Here is a 23,431-nt window from a genome sequence, read left to right as displayed (position 1 = left end):
TTAGTGAAGTTCGGTGGCAGGCGGAACAAGACTTTTGGTCAGGTGAATACAGGGTTATAAATACAAAATCAAATAGGGGTAATGCAGGAGTAGGTTTAATAATGAATAAAAAAATAGGAGTGCGGGTAAGCTACTACAAACAGCATAGCGAACGCATTATTGTGGCCAAGATAGAGACGAAGTCCATGCCTACCACAGTAGTAGAAGTTTATACGCCAACTAGCTTTGCAGATGATGAAGAAATTGATGAAATGTATGATGAGATAAAAGAAATTATTCAGGTAGTGAAGGGAGATGAAAATTTAATAGTCATGGGTGACTGGAATTCGAGAGTAGGAAAAGGGAGAGAAGGAAAGATAGCAGGTGAATATGGCTTGCGGCTAAGAAATGAAAGAGGAAGCCGCCTGGTAGAATTTTGTGCAGAGCATAACTTAATCATACCTAACACTTGGTTTAAGAATCATGAAAGAAGGTTGTATACATGGAAGAACCCTGGAGATACTAGTAGGTATCAGATAGATTATATAATGGTAAGACAGAGATTTAGGAACCAGGTTTTAAATTGTAAGACATTTCCAGGGGCAGATGTGGACTCTGACCACAATCTATTGGTTATGAACTGTAGATTAAAACTGAAGAAACTGCAAAAAGGTGGTAATTTAAGGAGATGGGACCTGGATAAACTGAAAGAACCAGAGGTTGTACAGAGTTTCAGGGAGAGCATAAGGGAACAACTGACAGGAATGGGGGAAGGAAATACAGTAGAAGAAGAATGGGTAGCTTTGAGAGATGAAATAGTGAAGGCAGCAGAGGATCAAATATGTAAAAAGACGAGGGCTAGTAGAAATCCCTGGGTGACAGAAGAAATATTGAATTTAATTGATGAAAGGAGAAAATTTAAAAATGCAGTAAATGAAGCAGGCAAAAAGGAATACAAACGTCTCAAAAATGAGATCGACAGGAAGTGCAAAATGGCTAAGCAGGGATGGCTAGATGGCAAATGTAAGGATGTAGAGGCTTATCTCACTAGGGGTAAGATATATACTGCCTAGAGGAAAATTAAAGAGACCTTTGGAGAAAGGAGAACCACTTGCATGAATATCAAGAGCTTTGATGGAAACCCAGTTCTAAGCAAAGAAGGGAAAGCAGAAAGGTAGAAGGAGTATATAGAGGGTCTATACAAGGGTGATGTACTTGAGGACAATATTATGGAAATGGAAGAGGATGTAGATGAAGATGAAATGGGAGATATGATATTGCGTGAAGAGTTTGACAGAGCACTGAAAGACCTGAGTCGAAACAAGGCCCCCGGAGTAGACAACATTCCATTAGAACTACTGACAGCCTTGGGAGAGCCAGTCCTGACAAAACTCTACCATCTGGTGAGCAAGATGTATGAGACAGGCGAAATACCCTCAGACTTCAAGAAGAATATAATAATCCCAATCCCAAAGAAAGCAGGTGTTGACAGAAGTGAAAATTACCGAACTATCAGTTTAATAACTCACAGCTGCAAAATACTAACGCGAATTCTTTACAGATGAATGGAAAAACTGATAGAAGCTGACCTCGGGGAAGATCAGTTTGGATTCCATAGAAATGTTGGAACACGTGAGGCAATATTGACCCTACGACTTATCTTAGAAGAAAGATTAAGGAAAGGCAAACCTACATTTCTAGCATTTGTAGACTCAGAGAAAGCTTTTGACAATGTTCATTGGAATAATCTCTTTCAAATTCTGAAGGTGGCAGGGGTAAAATACAGAGAGCGAAAGACTATTTACAATTTGTACAGAAAGCAGATGGCAGTTATAAGAGACAAGGGACACGAAAGGGAAGCAATGGTTGGGAAGGGAGTGAGACAGGGTTGTAGCCTCTCCCCGATGTTATTCAATCTGTATATTGAGCAAGCAGTAAAGGAAACAAAAGAAAAATTCGGAGTAGGTATTAAAATCCATGGAGAAGAAATAAAAACTTTGAGGTTCGCTGATGACATTGTAATTCTGTCAGAGACAGCAAAGGACTTGGAAGAGCAGTTGAATGGAATCGACAGTGTCTTGAAAGGAGGATATAAGATGAACATCAACAAAAGCAAAACAAGGATAATGGAATGTAGTTGAATTAAGTCGGGTGAGGCTGAGGGAATTAGATTAGGAAATGAGACACTTAAAGTAATAAAGGAGTTTTGCTATTTGGGGAGCAAAATAACTGATGATGGTGGAAGTAGAGAGGATATAAAATGTAGACTGGCAATGGCAAGGAAAGCGTTTCTGAAGAACAAAAATTTGTTAACATCGAGTATAGATTTAAATGTCAGGAAGTCGTTTCTGAAAGTATTTGTATGGAGTGTAGCAATGTATGGAAATGAAACGTGGACAATAAATAGCTTAGACAAGAAGAGAATAGAAGCTTTCGAAATGTGGTGCTACAGAAGAATGCTGAAGATTAGATGGGTAGATCACATAACTAATGAGGAGGTATTGAATAGAATTGGGGAGAAGAGGAGCTTGTGACACCACTTGACCAGAAGAAGGGATCGGTTGGTAGGACATGTTCTGAGACATCGAGGGATCACCAATTTAGTATTGGAGGGCAGCGTGGAGAGTAAAAATCGTAGAGGGAGACCGAGAGATGAATACACTAAGCAGATTCAGAAGGATGTAGGCTGCAGTAGGTACTGGGGGATGAAGAAGCTTGCACAGGATAGAGTAGCATGGAGAGCTGCATCAAACCAGTCTCAGGACTGAAGACCACAACAACAACAACGACAACATCTATCTTTCAATTCCAAATACCAGTGAAGATCTGTAATTTCTGTTTGGAGAGGGCAGCTTACAGAAGCGGCGTCCATAGAGTTCAGAGTAACAAAAATTCCTAAATATGCCTCGCACGAAATATCTGTGAATCTTGTTTCAAATTAAATATACAATTTTCTTAAAAGATCTGTGTACTCTCCAAAATGTGCAGCAATGTCAGTGTTTGTTAATGGTGACAATTTTGGAAAGTAAGAGACACTTCTGACCTCCAGCTGCTTTTCCCAGAGCGACAGTTTCATCTTGAATGCCTTTATTTTGTCACAGAAGTGGATGATGAGAATATCGTTATCTTGAAGTGACACACCCAAGTTGTGAAGATGCTATGTCACATCAGTTAAGAAGACTAAATCACAATTCATCTACAGGATGGGGCAAATGAAAGTGGCCTGGGTGAGTGGATACAACTGGACATAAATGTGTGCATATAACCATACCCTGTGATGCGCACACCATGGGTACACCCACCATGAGGTCCACACTGGTTCAGAGTATAATGTAGGCTGTGTCAGTGCGAGTGGAGCAGTGCAAAGGGGACGATGGTATACTCAGTGCAGCAGCAGGTGTTCTTTGTGGAAAGTTAACATGACGACAAAGTCGTGGAAATGGTATGGCCAGTTGTTTGCTGAGTTTAATGGTGTCAAAGTGCCAGCACAGAATGCCATGCATTGTTTAGTCCGTAAATGGCTTCAGATGGCATCTCTTTTGAACAAGTCAAAAAATGTTCCAAAACATGCCCATACAGCAGAAAATGTGGCTGCATTTCACCACAAAATGCTTCAGAGTCCTACCAAATCAACCTGACACCTGTCGCTAGAGATCAGCATATCATATCAATCATGTGGGCGAATACTCCATCTGGACCTGAAGTCTGTTCACGACCCTGACTGGCCATCCAGGTCATCTGATCTGTCACTGTGCAGTTACCCTGTGTGGGGAGCCCTCAAGTCTAAGGGGTATTGCAAAAACCCTCATGATCTTCAAGAACTGCAGCAGAACATTTGGGATGAGACTGCAGCAATTCCAGCAGTCCAGCTTCAATCTGCCTTCAGCAACTTGCTGAGCAGGGCACAAAAGTGCCAAGATATGAATGGTGATCACTTTCAGCATCTGCTGTAGTCAAGTTAGTAATGTATTTTGCTTCCTCATCTGTATTTCTTTGTACCCATGAACTCTGTTCTCTGGGCCACTTCTATCTGTCCCACCCTGTATCATCCGACGGTTCACGCTTACTTTCTCAATTCATTTTCATGGATAATGATATTTCTTGGTGCAGTTCTACGAAGCGCCCCAGAACTTTAGCATAACTGAGGCAGTGAACCTTACAGCGATAAGGTAAATACCCATATTTACAACCAATACTGGCCAGAAACACTTTGAACAAGTGATGAATGAATTATTCTAGCACATTACCTTATTCAGTTTTACACATTTGGAACACAAATGATGATGACGACGAAGAATCCGACAGCGTAGTGGGTTAACCAGGAGATCATGATTCTTTATTTTTCTCTGGATGCATCCTACTTAGCCACTGATTTTGCCAGTCATAGCTGGAGCAACGCCTGTTGCTACACAAGTTAATAATTCCCACAGCAGATCAAACTTCTCCATAACCACTTCAGGTGCATCGAATATGTGCTTCAATGGGATGAGATCTAACATCCTTGTGGACTTCCAGTATTTTGTTTAATGCCCTAAGGAAAGTTACTAGCTGTGCTGTGTCTGACAAGTCAAGAGAGCAATCCAAAGATAAAGAAAATGCAACACTGTCTTTAATATTCATTGTCAGCTGAGCCTCCAAATTTTGCTAATTCTTCAATTCAATGCATTACAGTGGCTTGAGAAAGTTTTGTTTTGTATTATTTTATGGCATAAAAACAACTAGGGTCATATGTGCCCATGCCAAAACTATAGAACACACAGCCAGAGAGGAGTTAAAAAAAAAGACTACATGTTAATCCCAATTGATGTAAGAGAAGACAGATAAAAACAGGGATGTGGAGAAAGGTCTATAAAGTACATCCTAGAAAAACATATGCCCAGAAATAAAAATTAAATGGCCTTTGCCATACTGCTACGACGGATAAAAAATAAAATGCGTTCAACAGCTCATGCATCATTTGCTAAAACAGCTGATAACTCAGACTGCAAACCCAAGCGGTAATGTAAAGAGTTAAAAAATGCACATCACATCAGGAAATGGCAGACAGTTAAAATTGGGCACAATGGGTAGAAAGTGGTCGGAAATGGCGATGGCTAAAAAGGTGGTGCCCAATATGCAACCTAGTTAAAATGACCTCTTCGTGATGGGAGGGCCAAGAGGACGTTGTCCAAGCCGCTGGAAGAGGCTAAATTGCCCGGAGCTTGTTCGCATGAAGGGAGGACCAATGGTGATGCATCACCTGCTGACACACTCTGAGGGGATATAAGAACTAGTGTGCTGAGGTACAAGGCCTGCAGTCTTGGCAACAGCGCCAGTAGCATTGTTTCCTGGCAGGAACCCACATAAACATCACAGTGGCTCCATCAAGAGTGAGCAAGTGAGAGTTTTCCTGGACCCTTTGCACTCATGGACAAGCAGTGCACAGCACACACAGAATTTGAAGGGCACTGAGAGAGCCTGAGCAGAAGAAACAACTGAAAAGCCTTTGTCACCGGATGTACTCCATGGCCTGATACAGGATGAAGAGTTCTGCTGTAAATACTGAGAAGTGTGCCAGATGCTGAAATCAAAAAACATCAACGTCAATGACTACAGCACACTTGACACCACGGTCAGTCCAAGAGCCATCAGTGTACACAAAGGTATTATCGCAAAGTACCACGTAAAGGTCATGAAACTGAAGGCAATATAGCGATGCTGGTGTACTGTCCTTAGGAAGTGAATGAAGGCCAAGATGGTGAACAGTTCACACCCAATGAGAAAGTTGCATGTAGTGTGAAGTTAAGCTGCCGCAGCAAGAGTCAAAAGCAAACTCCAGGGAGTAACAAAGAAGAGGGATGCGCCCCATACTGGCAATCTAAGGAGTCATTGAAGGAGGTGGCATAGGATGGGTGGCCACGCATGGCAGACAAACAGCTTGCATACTTGCTGAGGAGAAAGTCACAGTGGTAGTTTAGCAGCTTCTGTGTACAAACTCTCAACCAGGCTAGTGTAAAAGGCACCAGTGGCCAAACCGATGCCACGATGGTGGACAGTGTTGAGACAGTGTAAGAGGGACAGATGTGCAAATGCATAAACAATGCATCCATAGTCTAGTTTCGAACAGACAAGGGACCGGTATAAACGGAGGGGGTGGTTTGATCAGCACCCCACGTAGTACCATTGAAGACACGTAGGACATTGAGGGACCGTGTATGGTGGGCTGCAGGTAAGACTCGTGGGAGATCCAAGGAAGTTTCCTATCAAGAATGAGCCCCAGGAATTTCGTAGTTTCAACAAACGGAAGAGCTACAGGCCCAAGATGTAAAGACCTTGGGAGAAACCAATTGTGCCACCAAAATTCATACAAACAGTTTTGTCAGTGGAAAAACAAAAGCCATTGGCAATACTTCATGAGTAAAGACGATTGAGACATCCCTGAAAATGCCACTCAATGAGACAGGTCTGTGGAGAACTGCAATAGATGGTAAAATCATTAACAAAAAAGGTGCTGAGATGCCTGGTGGGAGACAGGGCACTATAGGGTTAATGGTGACAGCAAAGAGTACAACACTCAGAGCGGAACCCTGAGGCACACTCTTTCCTTTGATAATGGTGTCCGACAAGGCAGAACCCATATGGACCTTGAAAACTTGATCTTAAAAAATTCCTCAAAGAAATGGGGCAGATGGCCACGGAAGCTCCATGTGTACAGAGTACGGAGGATACCAGTTCTCCAGCAGGTGTCATAGACTTTCTCCAAACGGTAAAACACAGCCACATTCTGTGATTTCTGCAGAAAACCATTCATGACATGGGTGGACAAAGCAATGAGACGGTCAACTACAGAATGGCGTGCTCGAAATCCACACTGTGAAGTGGTTAGTAAATTGCGAGACTCAAGCTACCATACTAGCCGGGCATGAATCATACGTTCCATCACATTGCAAACACAGCTGATGAGAGAGACGGGGCGGTAGCTAGAAGGAAGGTGTTTGTCCTTACCGGGCTTAGGTATGGGGATGACAGTGGCTTCATGCCAGCATCTGGAAAACGTACCCTCGACCCAGATGCAGTTGTAAATAATAAGGAGAAAATGCTTGATCTCAAGAGAAAGGTGCTGCAACATCTGAATGTTAATAGTGTCTGGCCCTGCAGCAGAGGATTATGGTGAAGTGAGAGCATGATCAAGCTCTCTTATAGTACAGTCAGCATTGTAGCACTCACGATTCTGAGAAGAGAAGGGTCTCGCTGAGCTCCTCTGCTTATTTCTGATGGAAGAAGGCAGGGTGATAACGGGAAAAGTTCGAAGTTTCCGCAAATTGGTGGCCCAAGGAGTTGTAGATAGCAATAGGGTCCACAATGGCATTGTGTGCTACTGTCAGGCCAAAAATATGGGAATGGATCTTGGTCCCAGAGAGCCATCAGAGGTTGACCTACATGACAGAGGAGGTGGTGGAACTGTTAAAACAAGTAGTAAATGAAATCCAGCTAGCTTTTCTGCTATCCTGAAAAATGTGAAGACACTGTGCACACATCTGTTTATAATGAATGCAGTTTGCCATCGTAGGATGAGGGTTAAAATGCAGAGAGCACGTCTCCACATGCGAATTGCGTTGCAGCATGCCTCAGTCCAAAGAGTTGTGGTAAAGAGGAAGTGCAAGGAATGGAACATTCTGCAGCGACAAGGATAATGTTTGTCAAATATTCCACCTGGTCATCAGAAATGGGAAAATCCTGTTCGTCAAAGGACGAGAGGGAGGAGTAAAGCCGCCAGTCGGCCTTAGTAAGCTGCCTCTTGGGTGTGCATACAGGTAGGGCAGGAGTCAGGAAACGAATAGTACAAGGGAAATGGTCTCTCGAGCGGGTGTCAGAACTGACCACTCATGATGATGGGCAAGCTGGGCAGTGCAGATGGATAGATCCGTATGGGAGTAGGTGTGCGAGGAGTTGAAAAGAAATGTGGGTGCTCCTGTGTTAAGGCAGAAGAGGTTAAGTTGATTAAGAAGGTCAACGAAGAGGGCAACTCTTTAACAGGTTATCGGAGAACCCCAAAGGGGATGGTGCGCATTAAAGTCACTGAACAGCAGAAATGGGAGAGGTAGCTGTCCATTAAGCTGGAAGAAGTCTGCCCTGGTGACATCGAATGATGAAGGGATATAACTGGTACAAAGGCAAAATGCCAAGTGAGGGAGGAAATGGTGAACTGCAACAGCTTGAAGATGGGTAGTCAAGGAGATGGGTTGACTATGAACATAATCTGGTATGAGCAGCATGACTCATCCAAGAAATGAAATTTCGACTTCTGTGGGAAGGTCAAAATGGACCAAGAAGAAATTAAAAATCTCAAAGCAGTCATGAGGACATAATTTTGTTTCCTGAAAGCAGAGTACAATGGATGCTGCAATTCTAAAAGCAACCCTAAATCCTCTTTGTTGGGTCAAACACTGCGAACCTTCCATTGGAGGAGAGTCATAAGGAGGAAAAAAATGAAGGGGTGTCAACTCGGCAGCTGCCGTGAGTCAGCCTGTGAAGACTCGCTGCTACAGGGCACAGAGGCAGGAGGATCCTGCTCCATGAAGTCCACAGAAGTGTTGGCTTTCTTGTGCTGTCTGCCTGTGGCATCCGACGCAGAGAAACAGTTGGTGGTGTGCATCAATGGCACAGGGGCTGACTGGGTGAAGGTATCACATAGCGACACGGTTGAAGAGGACCTTCCAGTCGGCAAAGGAAAAGACAATTTCCCTTTGTCGGACTTCTTTGTCGGGGAGGGAGGGGCGGAGGGGGGGGCCTTAAGAAAGTGATGTGGACCGTAGCTGTGGGTACATCTCTTCTGCCACTATTACAAGACATTATTAAACTCATCTTGGGCAAATGGCTTCAAGTGCACAGCTATCTGATGAGAAATATTGTAATCAATTCCCAAGATAATTCTCTTCCAAAAAGATCAACATCTTGCAAATAATACGAAATACTTTTTAATCAAATAATACCAGTAGAATGAGCTCTCAAAATTGACATAGTATTTGTGGGGTGTATTCTGCTGCACAATTTACTGCATAATCAACTCTCAAACTGAATTCCTTTAGATGACGTAAACACTGTGTGACACATTAAACCTTTTACATGACATTTGTGTCCTGTAGAAAGGCTCAGCGTTAGAGCTACTTGCTGCTTCCTGCCACGTCTAAACACACTGCTGTCTGGGATTGGTGGCTGGCATGGTCCGCACTCTTTTTGTTCCTCTCACCTGGTGCTCTGTGTACTCCTTGTGGCTTCACATTCCTGACTGGCTTTGGTGAAAGCCCCTGATATAAAGCTTCTACCCATTGATCTTTTATTGCTTTACTACAACAAAAAATGCAAGGGATAAGCAGAGAGAGAGGGGGGGGGGGGGGGGGGGAAGTGTTTCTGCAATTTGTATCAGTTTTGACAAACAGCTGCAATTTCATATCTACTGTTTCATCTGATGAGGTATAAAATTAACAACAAACATTTTCTCCAAACAATTTATTGAAATTCCTGCATTTTTTGTTTACTGTGCTTGTATACTGTACAAAATTAGTTGAATCCCAAGCACCATGAGCAATACATGAACAAACACATTTCACATATGTACAACAACAATGGGATATAGTACATTATAATTTACATGTGACTCCCTTAAAAATAGTCAATATGAGGGAAAAATCCCATAGCAGCATATGTCGGAAACTTACAAAATATTTATATGGATATGTACTTAAAAATAAACAATTACATTAAAAAAATAAATCTCTTAAAAATGAGTAGTGCAATCAACAGTAACACTGTGTAAAGAGACCCACAACAAATGCAATATTAAAAAATGTGAAAATTGCATCAGTCCCCCATAATGCATGAAAAATGGAATGACAATGCCAAAGGAAAACAAGTCAAATTCAAGGTTATTTCATGACAAACTATGAAAAAATACTGATTTTCTAATTCTTGTGCATCATATTAAATAATAATAATAATAACAATTCAATGTGTTTACACTACTTCAACTTTGAGTAAAACTGCAAAATCAAAGGAAATAATAAACATATACTTAAAATAAAAGTTGTAATGAAAAATTAAAATACGGATTAATAAAAAGATTACAACAAATTTTCATGTAGTTTGATGCGCACTTGAACCAAGAACAGTAAAAGTTTTCTGATTCTCTGGAAAATACAGCAAATATACTCATATTTGAACAAATTTTGATAGAAAATGGAAACCAGGAATAAAGAGATATCTTGAACCAGTATTGCCACAAATAGTTGTAATGCACCATACAGTGGTTTCTGATGTCCTGGACCGATCATTGCTAGGGCAGTTCACGAAGAAAAGCACCAATTTGCTAAACTGCTTTTACTCAATGAGGTTGCTAAAAAGAAAGACTAGTTACACCAAATTTTATAATTTATCTTGTTTCTTTGTAGGCTCTTCTCTAATCAGTACTTTATAGAACTGATGAGAAGATTGACTCCTTGCAATGTGGGGAAAAAACAGCTTTTTTTTCCTGTAATGGTTGAATGACAATGAAAAGTACATCAAAATCTTTGTGTCTCTCTCTCTCTCTCTCTCTCTCTCTCTCTCTCTCTCTCTCTCCCTCTCTCTAATAGCATAAATGAAAGGTTTACTAGCTTAACCTGTGTGTGTGTGTGTGTGTGTGTGTGTGTGTGTGTGTGTGTGTGTTATAGCAGGTCATTGACCACTCTTTGCGATTCCTTCACATAGAAGTTTTAAATCTATATTTTAGCTGAGCACTTATTCTCTGTAATGCCAATTCTTGTTACTGTAGTCCCATTTAAATGACATTCTGCACTATTCAGTATGAAGTGCATTTGTTTCCTACAGCTCCCAAGCTTTGAGCAAATTGTTTTCACACTGATTTTAATCACATAAAAGAACAACTTTCTGACATTCATGCAAACACATCAAAATAACATACCCTACCATAGATTTACTTGTCTATTTAACTGGGATAAGCCATTTATAAATAAAACAAATGACTAGTGTGCAGATCTCGTACAAACTGTGCATATTTGAGAAAAAAATTCACAAGAATTATATTCAAATAACTATTCATCCATTTCAGCTGATATGCTATGCACCACCCTAATGCAGCATTGCTTGTATTGATTTTATACTGTTTTGGTAATAGTAGTCAAATCATTAAAAATTAAGAAATAGAACTGTAACAGCATAGAGATCTCAGTTGGATTTTCTTTAACAGGACTGTATTTTTAATTATCACAAATGCGGAAGAAATTGCTAGTTGCAGATAATATTTACTCACACTGCTTTCTGACTTTGTTGTGAAAATTCACTGCCCACATTACAGAACTCAAAATTTAGTATAAAATTCTCATTTCACTGAAGAATCTTTTAAGCTAATCTCACCTGGCAAGGCACTGTGGCACAGCTTTTAAACATCAAGGTCTCCAGTTCTGGGAACTGTCAACAGCATTTGCAAAAAATGCATAGCAGTTATGTATGTACACCCACACAATCTGACCAGGGCAAAGATTGGAACTAACTGCACATCATGCAATATGCAATTGTATAAATATTCCATCTTATACAGTTATGTCTTATAGATCTAATACATGTTGTGGTATACACTCTGCAAGAGGAATAGTCACCTGACTATGGGCAGTAAGAAAATGGAAGACAGCTAGGAAAATAGAAAAAGACATAAGAGCAAAAGATATACAAATGCTTCAAAAGGACATGGTTTCCATTATTTTTAAAATATACAAATTGGAGCATGGTGCCTGTATTTTGTGAACTGCCCATTTAACATCGGACAGTAAAGGCAAAAATACAAAACTCACTTTAAGTTCCACTGAATCACTGTCTCTAGAGAGAAATGGCTCACTTAAATGCTGGGAAAAATGTCTGGTTGCCTAGAGGAGTCTGTGAAGCTGCCAACGGTAAAGGAGTCTGTGTAGCTGCCAACGGTAAAGAAGACTGCACACCTGCCACCGGAGGTACACCAACCATTGGTCGAAAGGTTGTAGGGCTCACTGCACCTAGAGGAGGAATTGCTGCAACATTGAAAGTCACAATTTTACTTCCATGAAATTTGAAAGAAATCATGTAATGGTGAAATAAATTTTCTACATTCATAAATTCAGCAAATTCATTTTTATTTTCAACACTTCCTCTGCCATCCATGTGGCATTATTCCAATCTATTTTAACTGACTGAGCTCCAACAGCACAAGAACATTCAGCATATGGACTAAGAGACTCTCCTTTAATGTATGATTCATTGCATTTCATCTCAAAGAAACTTTCCTAACAACCAAATTTCTTTCCAGTAAATTTAGATGTTCTTCATATCTGGCATGGACACACAATAGATTTTCAAATTGAGGGCAAGGGGAAGCACAACGTCGGCTGATATAGGGAAGAGGAAGAGAGAGGTAGGAGAGCTGACAGACAAAAAAGGAAGGCAGAAGATGTATAGGAGACAGAAATGGAAATAACACCATAATCTGTATCCTCTTTTGTTACTCTGAGGCCCAAGCATTAATGCAGCTCACATAATGGTGTTATTTGGAAAGCACCCATTTCTCGTATCACAAAAGCAACTTCCTGTTCTATTCCATTCCTGTACAGAGCAAGTAGAAAATTATTTTTAATATGCCTTAGTATATGTGCCGATTCTTTTGTTGTTATCATGATATCTACCAGAGATATATAGGATGGCTTGGAGCCAAATGACACTTTAATACTGCACATACACAGTAGCTTATACTAGGTGGCAGAGAGGCAACGAGTGAAGGGGAGAACATTTCCTATACCAGTAGCAATGAAATATAGCATTGTCATTTCACTTCATCATTATTACAATATTGTGAAAGAAGTGCGAATTCTCTGAGATGACACTTAAATGTTGATCGACACGGTCAAGTACTACATTAGCTCGAGTGACGAGAAGTTGGGAAACAATGGTAGTTTGATGTGAAGCTTGGAGCATGTGCATGTGTGCACCAGAAGAGTTGCAGAGAGTGAGGGAAGTCTTTTAATGTAATCCTCTATGCTCGGTGCGCCAGTGGTTTCATGTTTTAGGGGTGAGTCTAAGAAGTTTATGCTGAATGTTTAAGGAGATCAAATTTCACCATCACAAATTGCAAATTGCTCAGAAACTGAAACCTAGAGACAAGTAGTACAAGTTACTTTCTGCAATGTCATGATTCATTTAACAAACAAAAGTCGCAATTTGTTGAATAATGCAGGAAAGGATAGACTGCTACTTGCTGTAAAGATAACACACCAAGCATCAGCCTGTCCTTCCCTGCACTGTTCATATGCCTACCTAGAGTTTCTATCATTTAATTTGTTAAATTATCTGTTCATGCCCAATGAAGCCCATTTCCAATTTTCAGGCTTTGTCAACCAGTAGAACACACGTTACTGGTCTTCAGTGATGGCATGAAAAGCCACTGCACTCGCTCGAAGTGATAATTTGGTGTCGATTTTATGTTTTTGAGAATGTAGCACATAATTTTTAGAAAATGAATGAACATATGGAACAGTGACTGTTAATTTAGAATGTTACATCACTTTGTTGAAAAACTTTGTTCACCCTTGCTTACGATGGCTTGACACTGACTCTGAAGGCCCCTTACTTTCAGCAAGAAAGCTTAACAGCCCACATCATGTGAAATGAGATGGCCAAGGTTTATGGAATTTTCAACAGTGTTATCTCTTGTTTTGTTCTGGAGACATTGCTTGGCCTGCTCAGTCATCTGATTTTTTCCTGTGTGGATTCTTGAAAGACCCATACGTTATGGAGACTTATAGTGAACATTTAGGAACTCAAATTTATTCCACATGGCTCAGTAAGAAAACCACTGCCTTTCTTCCAGAGATTTATGATACCTAAGCCTCTGTGTTAAACTTTCATCTGGACCTATTACAGTCCTGCTGTGCGCATCTGACTTAATTTGATGTCTGCTGTTAGGCTTACTTGGCAATACCTTCAAACTGTGGAACAGCATACTCTAGAGTAGGCCACAATAGCACCTTGTTTGCTGTTGTCATGACAGTTTCTCACTTTATCACAAACCAAGGTCAGCACAGATGTGGGTATCCACAGTAGCTGTTATCTTGCAGATAAAAGCATGTACAATTAGGGGTATCCATGAGTTATCTATAGATATCTGCAATAGTTGCTGTGTAGTTCAAAATTAAAGAACAATTCAATTTTCTTATACTTTTTTTATAAAATTGTGTTACCTGCAGACAATGATTGCGACTGCACGAATCAGCACTGCACATCTGTTATAATATTGTCCAGAAAATAGGTCTGGGGGCATTCTTGGAATGTTTGCAAGGTCCAGGTAAAGTGAAAGTTGTTTCTGTCCCTATGTTCTGGCTATGACCACTTTAGCTGCACCCACGGGATCTTCACATAGTGACTGTGTACTGCCACAAGCTTATCTTACATGCTGTCTGTGAAGCACAGTCTGGACGACACTATGTGCATCACATCAGCAACCATATAAGGCACGGCTCACAGACCAAAAGGCTCCACTGTGCCAGCCAATTTGATTGTTTGCAGCAAGCGACAATGCTCTGTGATGTGACTGCCCAGTTGATTGTTCACAACTAAATGTCTACTTTTCTAATGGAGCATGAATTAATGTAAGACATATCGCTGAACTTTACAGTTACAGTTTTATTTACTTGTTTATTTCAGAAGATAGATTATTGCACTGTATACATTTGACTGTTCAGTGCACTGGAGGAGGATATAGTTGTCGTCACATCTGCTGGGGCTAAAGATGGTGACATGTTCTTCATCCTGGTTTTGCACAATTTTAAACGTGCAATTTATTTCCATCTTATAAGCAGCTGCCTTACATGTAATTCCTGTTTCTTTTGAAGTAACAGAGCTGTTTTGCAATTTCAAAAGCCAACCACAATGTTATAACTAAGCTTTTCTAGGACAAACAGATTTTTGAAATTTTCCTTTCATAACCTCACTTCTGTCAATCACAAACGCTATACAAAATGTTTGGTACAAAACTGGTGAGTCTATCAACATTTGTACTACGTATATTTAAAGTACGCTATGCAGTGATTGTTACAGTGGGAAGAGTAACATGTTGACATAATTTAGCAGTGCAGTAATCAATATACATATGATAAACCAACTATTTAACTGACATTTAACAGGATGCTACACATGACAAATAGTGCCATGATTTCATCTGACTTCATGTTTGGCACAAAACCGGCGAATCCATCGACATTTGTACTATGTATATTTAAAGTACGCTATGCAGTGATTGAAGACATTGAAATGACAACTTCCGCTGCCGACAAGAAGAGAAACGCGATCAAATCTGTTGCTGCACATTCTCTATTGGATGGACCCGCTGTCTTTTGCGGTTGCAGACTCAACTTCAGCATCGACATCAATGATACCTTTACCCATGGGAACGGATGGTTAACTGTCGCTGTTGTACGTGGTGGAAGTGGTGTACCTAATGTATCAGGACTGGAGAGTTTCGTGGACAGAGACATCATCGCCTACAGGACCTATTTATTTGGATTAAAGGTAAAGGATGCTGTGAATATGTAAAGTTTGTTGGTGACTGTACTCTGTATTTTCACAAATAAAGTTTTCTGTAGCGTAGCCCTGTGTTTTGTAGCGTAGCTGAGAACCTGTAAGCGTACATCTCGAATCTGTCGGCATAGAGTTGGTAACAGCATGTCACGTCAACTCTCTGAGCGCTTGACCTTTGACCTCCCCGATAAGGCGGCTCAAGGCCATCTTGGCGGCGCGCCAGCCGCATCTCTGGCCCCACAAACAGCGGACGACCCTTCTTGAAGACTGGGACTATCTGTGCTCTTTTCCAATCATTTGGAACCTTCCGTTCCTCTAGAGACTTGCGGTACACGGCTGTTAGAAGGGGGGCAAGTTCTTTCGCGTACTCTGTGTGGAATCAAATTGGTATCCCGTCAGGTCCAGTGGACTTTCCTCTATTGAGTGATTCCAGTTGCTTTTCTATTCCTTGGACACTTATTTCGATGTCAGCCACTTTTTCGTTTGTGTGAGGATTTAGAGAAGGAACTGCAGTGCGGTCTTCCTCTGTGAAACAGCTTTGGAAAAAGGTGTTTAGTATTTCAGCTTTACACGTGTCATCCTCTGTTTCAATGCCATCATCATCCCGTAGTGTCTGGATATGCTGTTTCGAGCCACTTACTGATTTATTGTAAGACCAGAACTTCCTAGGATTTTCTGTCAAGTCGGTACATAGAATTTTACTTTCGAATTCAATGAACGCTTCACGCATAGCCCTCCTTACGCTAACTTTGACATCGTTTAGCTTCTGTTTGTCTGAGAGGTTTTGGCTGCGTTTAAACTTAGAGTGAAGCTCTCTTTGCTTTCGCAGTAGTTTCCTAACTTTTTTTTTGTACCACGGAGGGTTTTTCCCGTCCCTCACAGTTTTACTCGGCACGTACCTGTCTAAAACGCATTTTACGATTGCCTTGAACTTTTTCCATAAACACTCAACATTGTCAGTGTCGGAACAGAAATTTTCGTTTTGATCTGTTAGGTAGTCTGAAATCTGCCTTCTATTACTCTTGCTAAACAGATAAACCTTCCTCCCTTTTTTTATATTCCTATTAACTTCCATATTCAGGGATGCTGCAACGGCCTTATGATCACTGATTTCCTGTTCTGTACATACAGAGTCGAAAAGTTCGGGTCTGTTTGTTATCAGTAGGTCCAAGATGTTATCTCCACGAGTCGGTTCTCTGTTTAATTGCTCGAGGTAATTTTCGGATAGTGCACTCAGTATAATGTCACTCGATGCTCTGTCCCTACCACCCGTCCTAAACATCTGAGTGTCCCAGTCTATATCTGGTAAATTGAAATCTCCACCTAAGACTATAACATGCTGAGAAAATTTATGTGAAATGTATTCCAAATTTTCTCTCAGTTGTTCTGCCACTAATGCTGCTGAGTCGGGAGGTCGGTAAAAGGAGCCAATTATTAACCTAGTTCGGTTGTTTAGTGTAACCTCCACCCATAATAATTCACAGGAGCTATCCACTTCTACTTCACTACAGATTAAACTACTACTAACAGCGACGAACACTCCACCACCGGTTGCATGCAATCTATCCTTTCTAAAAATCGTCTGTACCTTTGTAAAAATTTCGGCAGAATTTATCTCTGGCTTAAGCCAGCTTTCTGTACCTATAACGATTTCAGCTTCGGTGCTTTCTATCAGCGCTTGAAGTTCCGGTACTTTACCAACGCAGCTTCGACAGTTGACAATTACAATACCGATTGCTGCTTGGTCCCCGCATGTCCTGACTTTGCCCCGCACCCGTTGAGGCTGTTGCCCTTTCTGTACTTGCCCAAGGCCATCTAACCTAAAAAACCGCCCAGCCCACGCCACACAACCCCTGCTACCCGTGTAGCCGCTTGTTGCGTGTAGTGGACTCCTGACCTATCCAGCGGAACCTGAAACCCCACCACCCTATGGCGCAAGTCGAGGAATCTGCAGCCCACACGGTCGCAGAACCGTCTCAGCCTCTGATTCAGACCCTCCACTCGGCTCTGTACCAAAGGTCCGCAGTCAGTCCTGTCGACGATGCTGCAGATGGTGAGCTCTGCTTTCACCCCGCTAGCGAGACTGGCAGTCTTCACCAAATCAGATAGCTGCCGGAAGCCAGAGAGGATTTCCTCCGATCCATAGCGACACACATCATTGGTGCCGACATGAGCGACCACCTGCAGATGGGTGCACCCTGTACCCTTCATGGCATCCGGAAGGACCCTTTCCACATCTGGAATGACTCCCCCCGGTATGCACACGGAGTGCACATTGGTTTTCTTCCCCTCTCTTGCTGCCATTTCCCTAAGGGGCCCCATTACACGCCTGACGTTGGAGCTCCCAACTACCAGTAAGCCCACCCTCTGCGACTGCCCGGATCTTGCAGACTGAGGGGCAACCTCTGGAACAGGACAAGCAGCCATGTCAGGCCGAAGATCAGTATCAGCCTGAGACAGAGCCTGAAACCGGTTCGTCAGACAAACTGGAGAGGCTTTCCGTTCAGCCCTCCGGAATGTCTTTCGCCCCCTGCCACACCTTGAAACGACCTCCCACTCTACCACAGGTGAGGGATCAGCCTCAATGCGGGCAGTATCCCGGGCAACCACAGTCGTAGTCCGATCAGGGGATGCGTGGGACGAGCTGGCCGTCCCCGACAAACCCCCATCCGGACCCCCACAGTGATGCCCATTGGCAACAGCCTCAAGCTGTGTGACCGAAGCCAACACTGCCTGAAGCTGGGAGCGAAGGGATGCCAACTCAGCCTGCATCCGAACACAGCAGTTGCAGTCCCTATCCATGCTAAAAACTGTTTTGCAAAGAACGTCTGAACTAATCTACAGGGAGCGCAAACAAATCGACAAAATTTAAACGATTATTAAAATACAAGATTGCCTAGTAAATGCAGTAATGCTGCTACTTGCGCACTGCTGACACTGCTTGGCGGCGGAAGGAGACTAAGCGAAATTACACTATTCAGGTACTAAAACACGATGCTACAACTCTCAAATACTATAATACGCCCGAAATTTATGAATTAAACAATGCAAGAACCAAAAACACGCAAAGAAATTAAGAATTAAACTATGTAACAAATGAGTGAGCTAGGAGTATACGACTTGCTGCTGCAGCTGCTAATCCAACGGCGGCAGGGAGCACACTGACTGCGACCAACCGACACTGGCCGTTCAAAACAAAACAGTAGACAAACGACTACGCGAATTTACACTATTCAGGTACTAAAACGCGATGCTACAACTCTCAAATACTATAATACGCCCGAAATTTATGAATTAAACAATGCAAGAACCAAAAACACGCAAAGAAATTAAGAATTAAACTATGTAACAAATGAGTGAGCTAGGAGTATACGACTTGCTGCTACAGCTGCTTATCCAATGGCGGCATGTTGACATAATTTAGGGAAGGGTGCCAATTATGTCACTGTAGAGCTTGCTGATGCTCTATGATTGCCACAGCGACTTCCAGCAACAACCAAGGGACTTTCGCCAGTGGCACCTTATAAAGAGTGAGGGATCGTGTTTTCTGCTCAACCATGACATCAATGTTTCCATGTGGGGGAGAGTCAATGGTGACATTAGAGGTGAAAGTTTCCCAATCCACCTTGTGTAAAGCCCATCTGGGCAGGCGTCCATGGGCCTGACGCCGGGGGAGTGACACAAAGATGGGGAAGTGGTCACTACCACACAGTTTGTCATGTGCTCTCCAGTGGACAGACGGGAGAAGTCCTGCGCTGCAAATTGATAAATTAATAGCCGAGTAACTACCGTGAGCCACACTGAAATTTGTGGCGGCCCCAGTATTTAAGAGGCAAAGGCTTAACCGAGACAGTAAAGTTTCGACATCTCTGCCTCGGCCAATAAGCATGGTGTCACCCGACAAGGGGTTATGGCTGTTAAAATCTCCCAAAAGTAGGAAAGATTTAGGGAGTTAATCAATCAATGCAGCTAATATATTCAGAGTTACTGCACCATCTGAAGGAAGATACATTGCAGACAGTTATCTCCTGCATTGTCCATATTCTGACAGCCACAGCTTCAAGAGGGGTTTGAAGGGGCACAGTTTCACTACAGACCGAGTTTAGAACATAAATGCAAACTCCACCTGACACTCGATTATAGTCGCTATGGTTCCTGTAATATCCCTTATAGCCGTGGAGAGCAGGGGTTCGTATTGCCGGGAACCAGGTTTTCTGGAGGGCAATGCAGAAAGCAGGTGTAAAGCTTAACCATTGCCATAACTCAGCCAAGCGGTGGAAAAATCAGCCGCAATTCCACCGGAGGATGACATCATCATGAGACTGGAAAGGCATGGAACATTCAATGAGGCAGTTTATGCTTTAGGGTCACCTGCTGTCACCGACTTTTTGCCTGTATCCTTTGTGTCTGAGGGTCCGGCGAGACCCAGGTACTCAGCGGACATCAGAATCTCCACCCCATCCTCAGACACAGAGCTTGTAGGTAGCAGTGGTGTGGGTGCCACTGCTAGGTGCTTGTTCTTGGGGTCTTCTTTTCCGATTTCTCGCACTTTTCCTTGGGTTTCCCTGCCTGGGAGGACTACACTGAATCAGTCTCTGCGACTGAGGATGAGCGTGAAGCCCTACAACCAGCTGCTTTTGGGCTCTTCAGCCACTGGTGGGTGTCAGCTTTCCCACTAGCAGAAACCTGGGAAGGGAGTGACCCAAGGGACCCCTTCCTAGTGAGAGGAGCCGAAGAAGCCTTGTGCTTCTCTTGCTCAGAAGTGGGGACTGAAATCCCCAATGGTGTTGGGGTGGAGGGATCGAGGGGGGGCGGGGGGGGCGGGGGGGGGGGGGGGGGGGGAGGGGGTGTTGCTCCTGAAGTAGGTGGTACGGGAGCAACAGGTAGGGAAGTGTTCTCCACCATCAAGGAGTCAGGTGTAGTCTCCTGGTTGGAGAGGTGACTGGAATTCGAGGAACTGATGGGGTGACAACTGTTCTCGTAGCGGCTGCATATGAGGTGGTCATAGCCACAGGATGTAGGCGATCAAATTTCCTCTGAGCCTCAGTGTAGGTCAGTTGGTCCAGGGTCTTACATTCCATGATTTTCCTCTCTTTCTGTAAAATCCTACAGTCTAGCGAGCAAGGTGAATGATGCTCCCAGCAGTTGACACAGGTGGGAGGCGGGGCAATGGAGTATTGGGATGCGATGGACGTCTATAATCTCGAAAGGTGGGGCTGGAAGTACAGTGGGAGACATATGGCAGAACTTCTAGCACCGCATTGGGGGAGGGACAGCGGTAGACATCACCTTGACCTTGTCGGACAATGTGTTACTCTCTAAGGCCAAAATTGAGGCACCGGTGGCAACCTGGTTATCCCTCGGACCCTAATGGACGTGTCAGACGAGTGAACATCTCGCCACTCTAAACTGGTGCGCAGCTCGTCGTCTGACTGCAAAAGAAAGTCCCTGTGAAATATATTATACCAGGCCATATTTCAGTTCTTATGAGGGGTGATGGTAACAGAAACACCCCCCCAACTTGCCAGAAGTGAGTAATGCCCGTGACTGGGCAGAGGATGCTGTTTTTATCAAAACTGATCCAGAGCGCATTTTGGACAAGCCATCCACCACCCCAAACTTGTCCTCCAAAGGATCCACAAAAAACTGAGGCTTCATAGACATGAAAGATTCCCCATCAACTCTCGTACATATGAGGTATTAGGGCAAATAAGCTTCACTGCCATCCTTAGCCTGGCATTCCTCCCATGGTGTGGCCAGGGGGTAAAACGATTTGGGGTCATGTGTGTTTGCATTAAATTGAGCCCTGGAATGCTTAGAGACTGCTGGCAGCTGGCCACCAGCAAGAGAAGATGTGCCAGGCTTCATTGCATGTCATCCGCTCTGATGCCACCCACTACGACCAAGGGCCCTCCCCACAGGCGCCACCCAGCCGCAGCAAGGGCCACCTAGCCGCATGGCCATTTCTGGGAGCCCCGATGCCCCAGGGTGACGGGCATCTACTCCTTGGCATATGTGGGGAGTTAACGGCACAGGCATCAGCAGAGTGATCCCTGTTTTGTCAGGGGGCTACAATCAACAGGGTACATGGCGGCCCCACCACAACAGACTGGCTACCGTGCTGGATATCAGGTGCAAACAAGTCCATGGTCATTGTCGGCACAGAAAGTGACACTGCATAGTGCATGGTAAAAAACACACGCAGGAAGGTGTCCTCGCCCAAGAGATGGAGAATGGGTGGGGCTGCAATGCGACGATAAGAAAGTGGGCTACAGCTCTCAATGCACAATGGACACAATGCACAATGTACGGCGCCCTTCCCCAACTGGCTCGCTCTTCGGGAAAATTTTGAAAAATGGAGGTCAAACCCCACAGGGGACCATCACATAAAGGCCGAAATATGTGAGACTCCTTTCAGTCGCCCCTTACGAAAGGCAGGAATACCTCAGGTCTATTCTGACCCCAGGACCCACAGGGGGGGTCAGTGCATTGAATGACTTTCTACATAGATGTGTCCATCCTTAATTCTCATCAACACTGAGTGTGAACTTCAGCAGATGAAAATTCAGGCCAGGCATTTTTAAAATATGTAGATGTAGGTAAGGATCTTGTGGATGGGGTACTGATGCGGACAACATTTTTCTTATCCATGCAGATCTCTAACCATGAATCTTCCAACAAATCTAGAACACTGATTTGTTGTAACTACTGTTTAATTTAAGTCTGCCCCATTTAATATTGGTTCACAGTATTATGCTGCTACTGCCACAGCAGCTGCCACTGCTCCTCGGTCAGAAGACTGGACTGATTCAGCTCTACACTCTATTTTGTGAAGTCCTCTTCATCTCTGCAGAACTATAGCAGCATATATTCATTTGTATCTATAGTATTCAAGCCTTGGTATAATTTTCATCCCCCTAACTTACTTTCACTCCCAAATTGAAGATTTCTTGATGCTTCTGAGAATGTTATATCACTTATTCCATCCTTTAGTTAAATTTCTTTTCTCCCCCCAGTCTGATTCAGCACATCACTAGGTATTCATTCTACTTATCTAATCTTCAGCATTCTTCTGTGTACCACATTTCAGGAGCATCTATTCCCTTCTTGTCTGAACTGCTTCTCATCCACATTTCACTCCATACAACTCCACATGAACAGCTTCAGAGAATACTTCTTAACATTTTTGTTTATGTACAACTTAAGAATGTTATCCTTTTGCTTTGTGTGTTCATTTCCTCATCTAAGTCCCTCAGCTTGGCTTGATTTAATGTGACTACATTCCATTACTCTTCTTTTACTTTCACTGATGTTCATCTCATAATTTCTTTTCAAGACCCTACCCATTCCGTTCAACTGCTCGTCCCCATCCTTTGCCACAACTGTCAGTATTGTAACGCAATGTTTTATTTCTTCATCATGAACTTTTATTCCCTATCTAATTTTCTCTTGGTTTTCTTAGCTTGCTCAATGTACAGGTTGAATCACAGGGGATAGGCTACAAACCTGTAACACTTCTTTCTTAATTACAGCCGTAGTTAATATATTTAAAAATTCACCTGAGTTGTGAAAATTTTCTGGTCTTTACCCAGCTTTCGGCTGGAATAATCTAGCCTTCTTCTGAAGTATAAAATTACTATAACATGCCAGAGTAAGGCACAATCAACATTAAAAATTACAACCTATAGTACCATGGTACCATGTCGAATTACAACTACTTAACTAAAGTCCAGCCCCAGCATCACTTCACCACGCGGTCGGTTGGCAGCAGCAACTACGTTGGCACTCTAGTTTTAATTCTACATGGTACCACAGTACTATAGGTTTTAATTTTTATGTTGACTGTGCCTTATTCTGGCATGTTATAGTAATTTTATGC

General features: G+C 42.9%; 1 protein-coding gene across 1 annotated transcript in view; it reads right to left on the bottom strand.

Moving 5' to 3' along the window:
* Nucleotides 1-10,531: 10,531 nt before the first annotated feature.
* The window catches only part of LOC126474967 (clathrin interactor 1), a 199,796-nt gene continuing 186,896 nt past the window's right edge, over nucleotides 10,532-23,431 (bottom strand). The window contains exon 13 of the mRNA XM_050102493.1: nucleotides 10,532-12,017. Within this exon, the coding sequence (XP_049958450.1) occupies nucleotides 11,845-12,017 (173 nt within the window). The 3' untranslated portion in view covers nucleotides 10,532-11,844. The remainder of the gene's footprint in view (nucleotides 12,018-23,431) is intronic.

Source organism: Schistocerca serialis, chromosome 4 (assembly GCF_023864345.2).
Source record: "Schistocerca serialis cubense isolate TAMUIC-IGC-003099 chromosome 4, iqSchSeri2.2, whole genome shotgun sequence".
NCBI classification, from domain to species: Eukaryota; Metazoa; Arthropoda; class Insecta; order Orthoptera; family Acrididae; genus Schistocerca; species Schistocerca serialis.
Note: the sequence above shows the minus strand (reverse complement) of the source record. Positions and strands in the feature narration are given on the sequence as shown.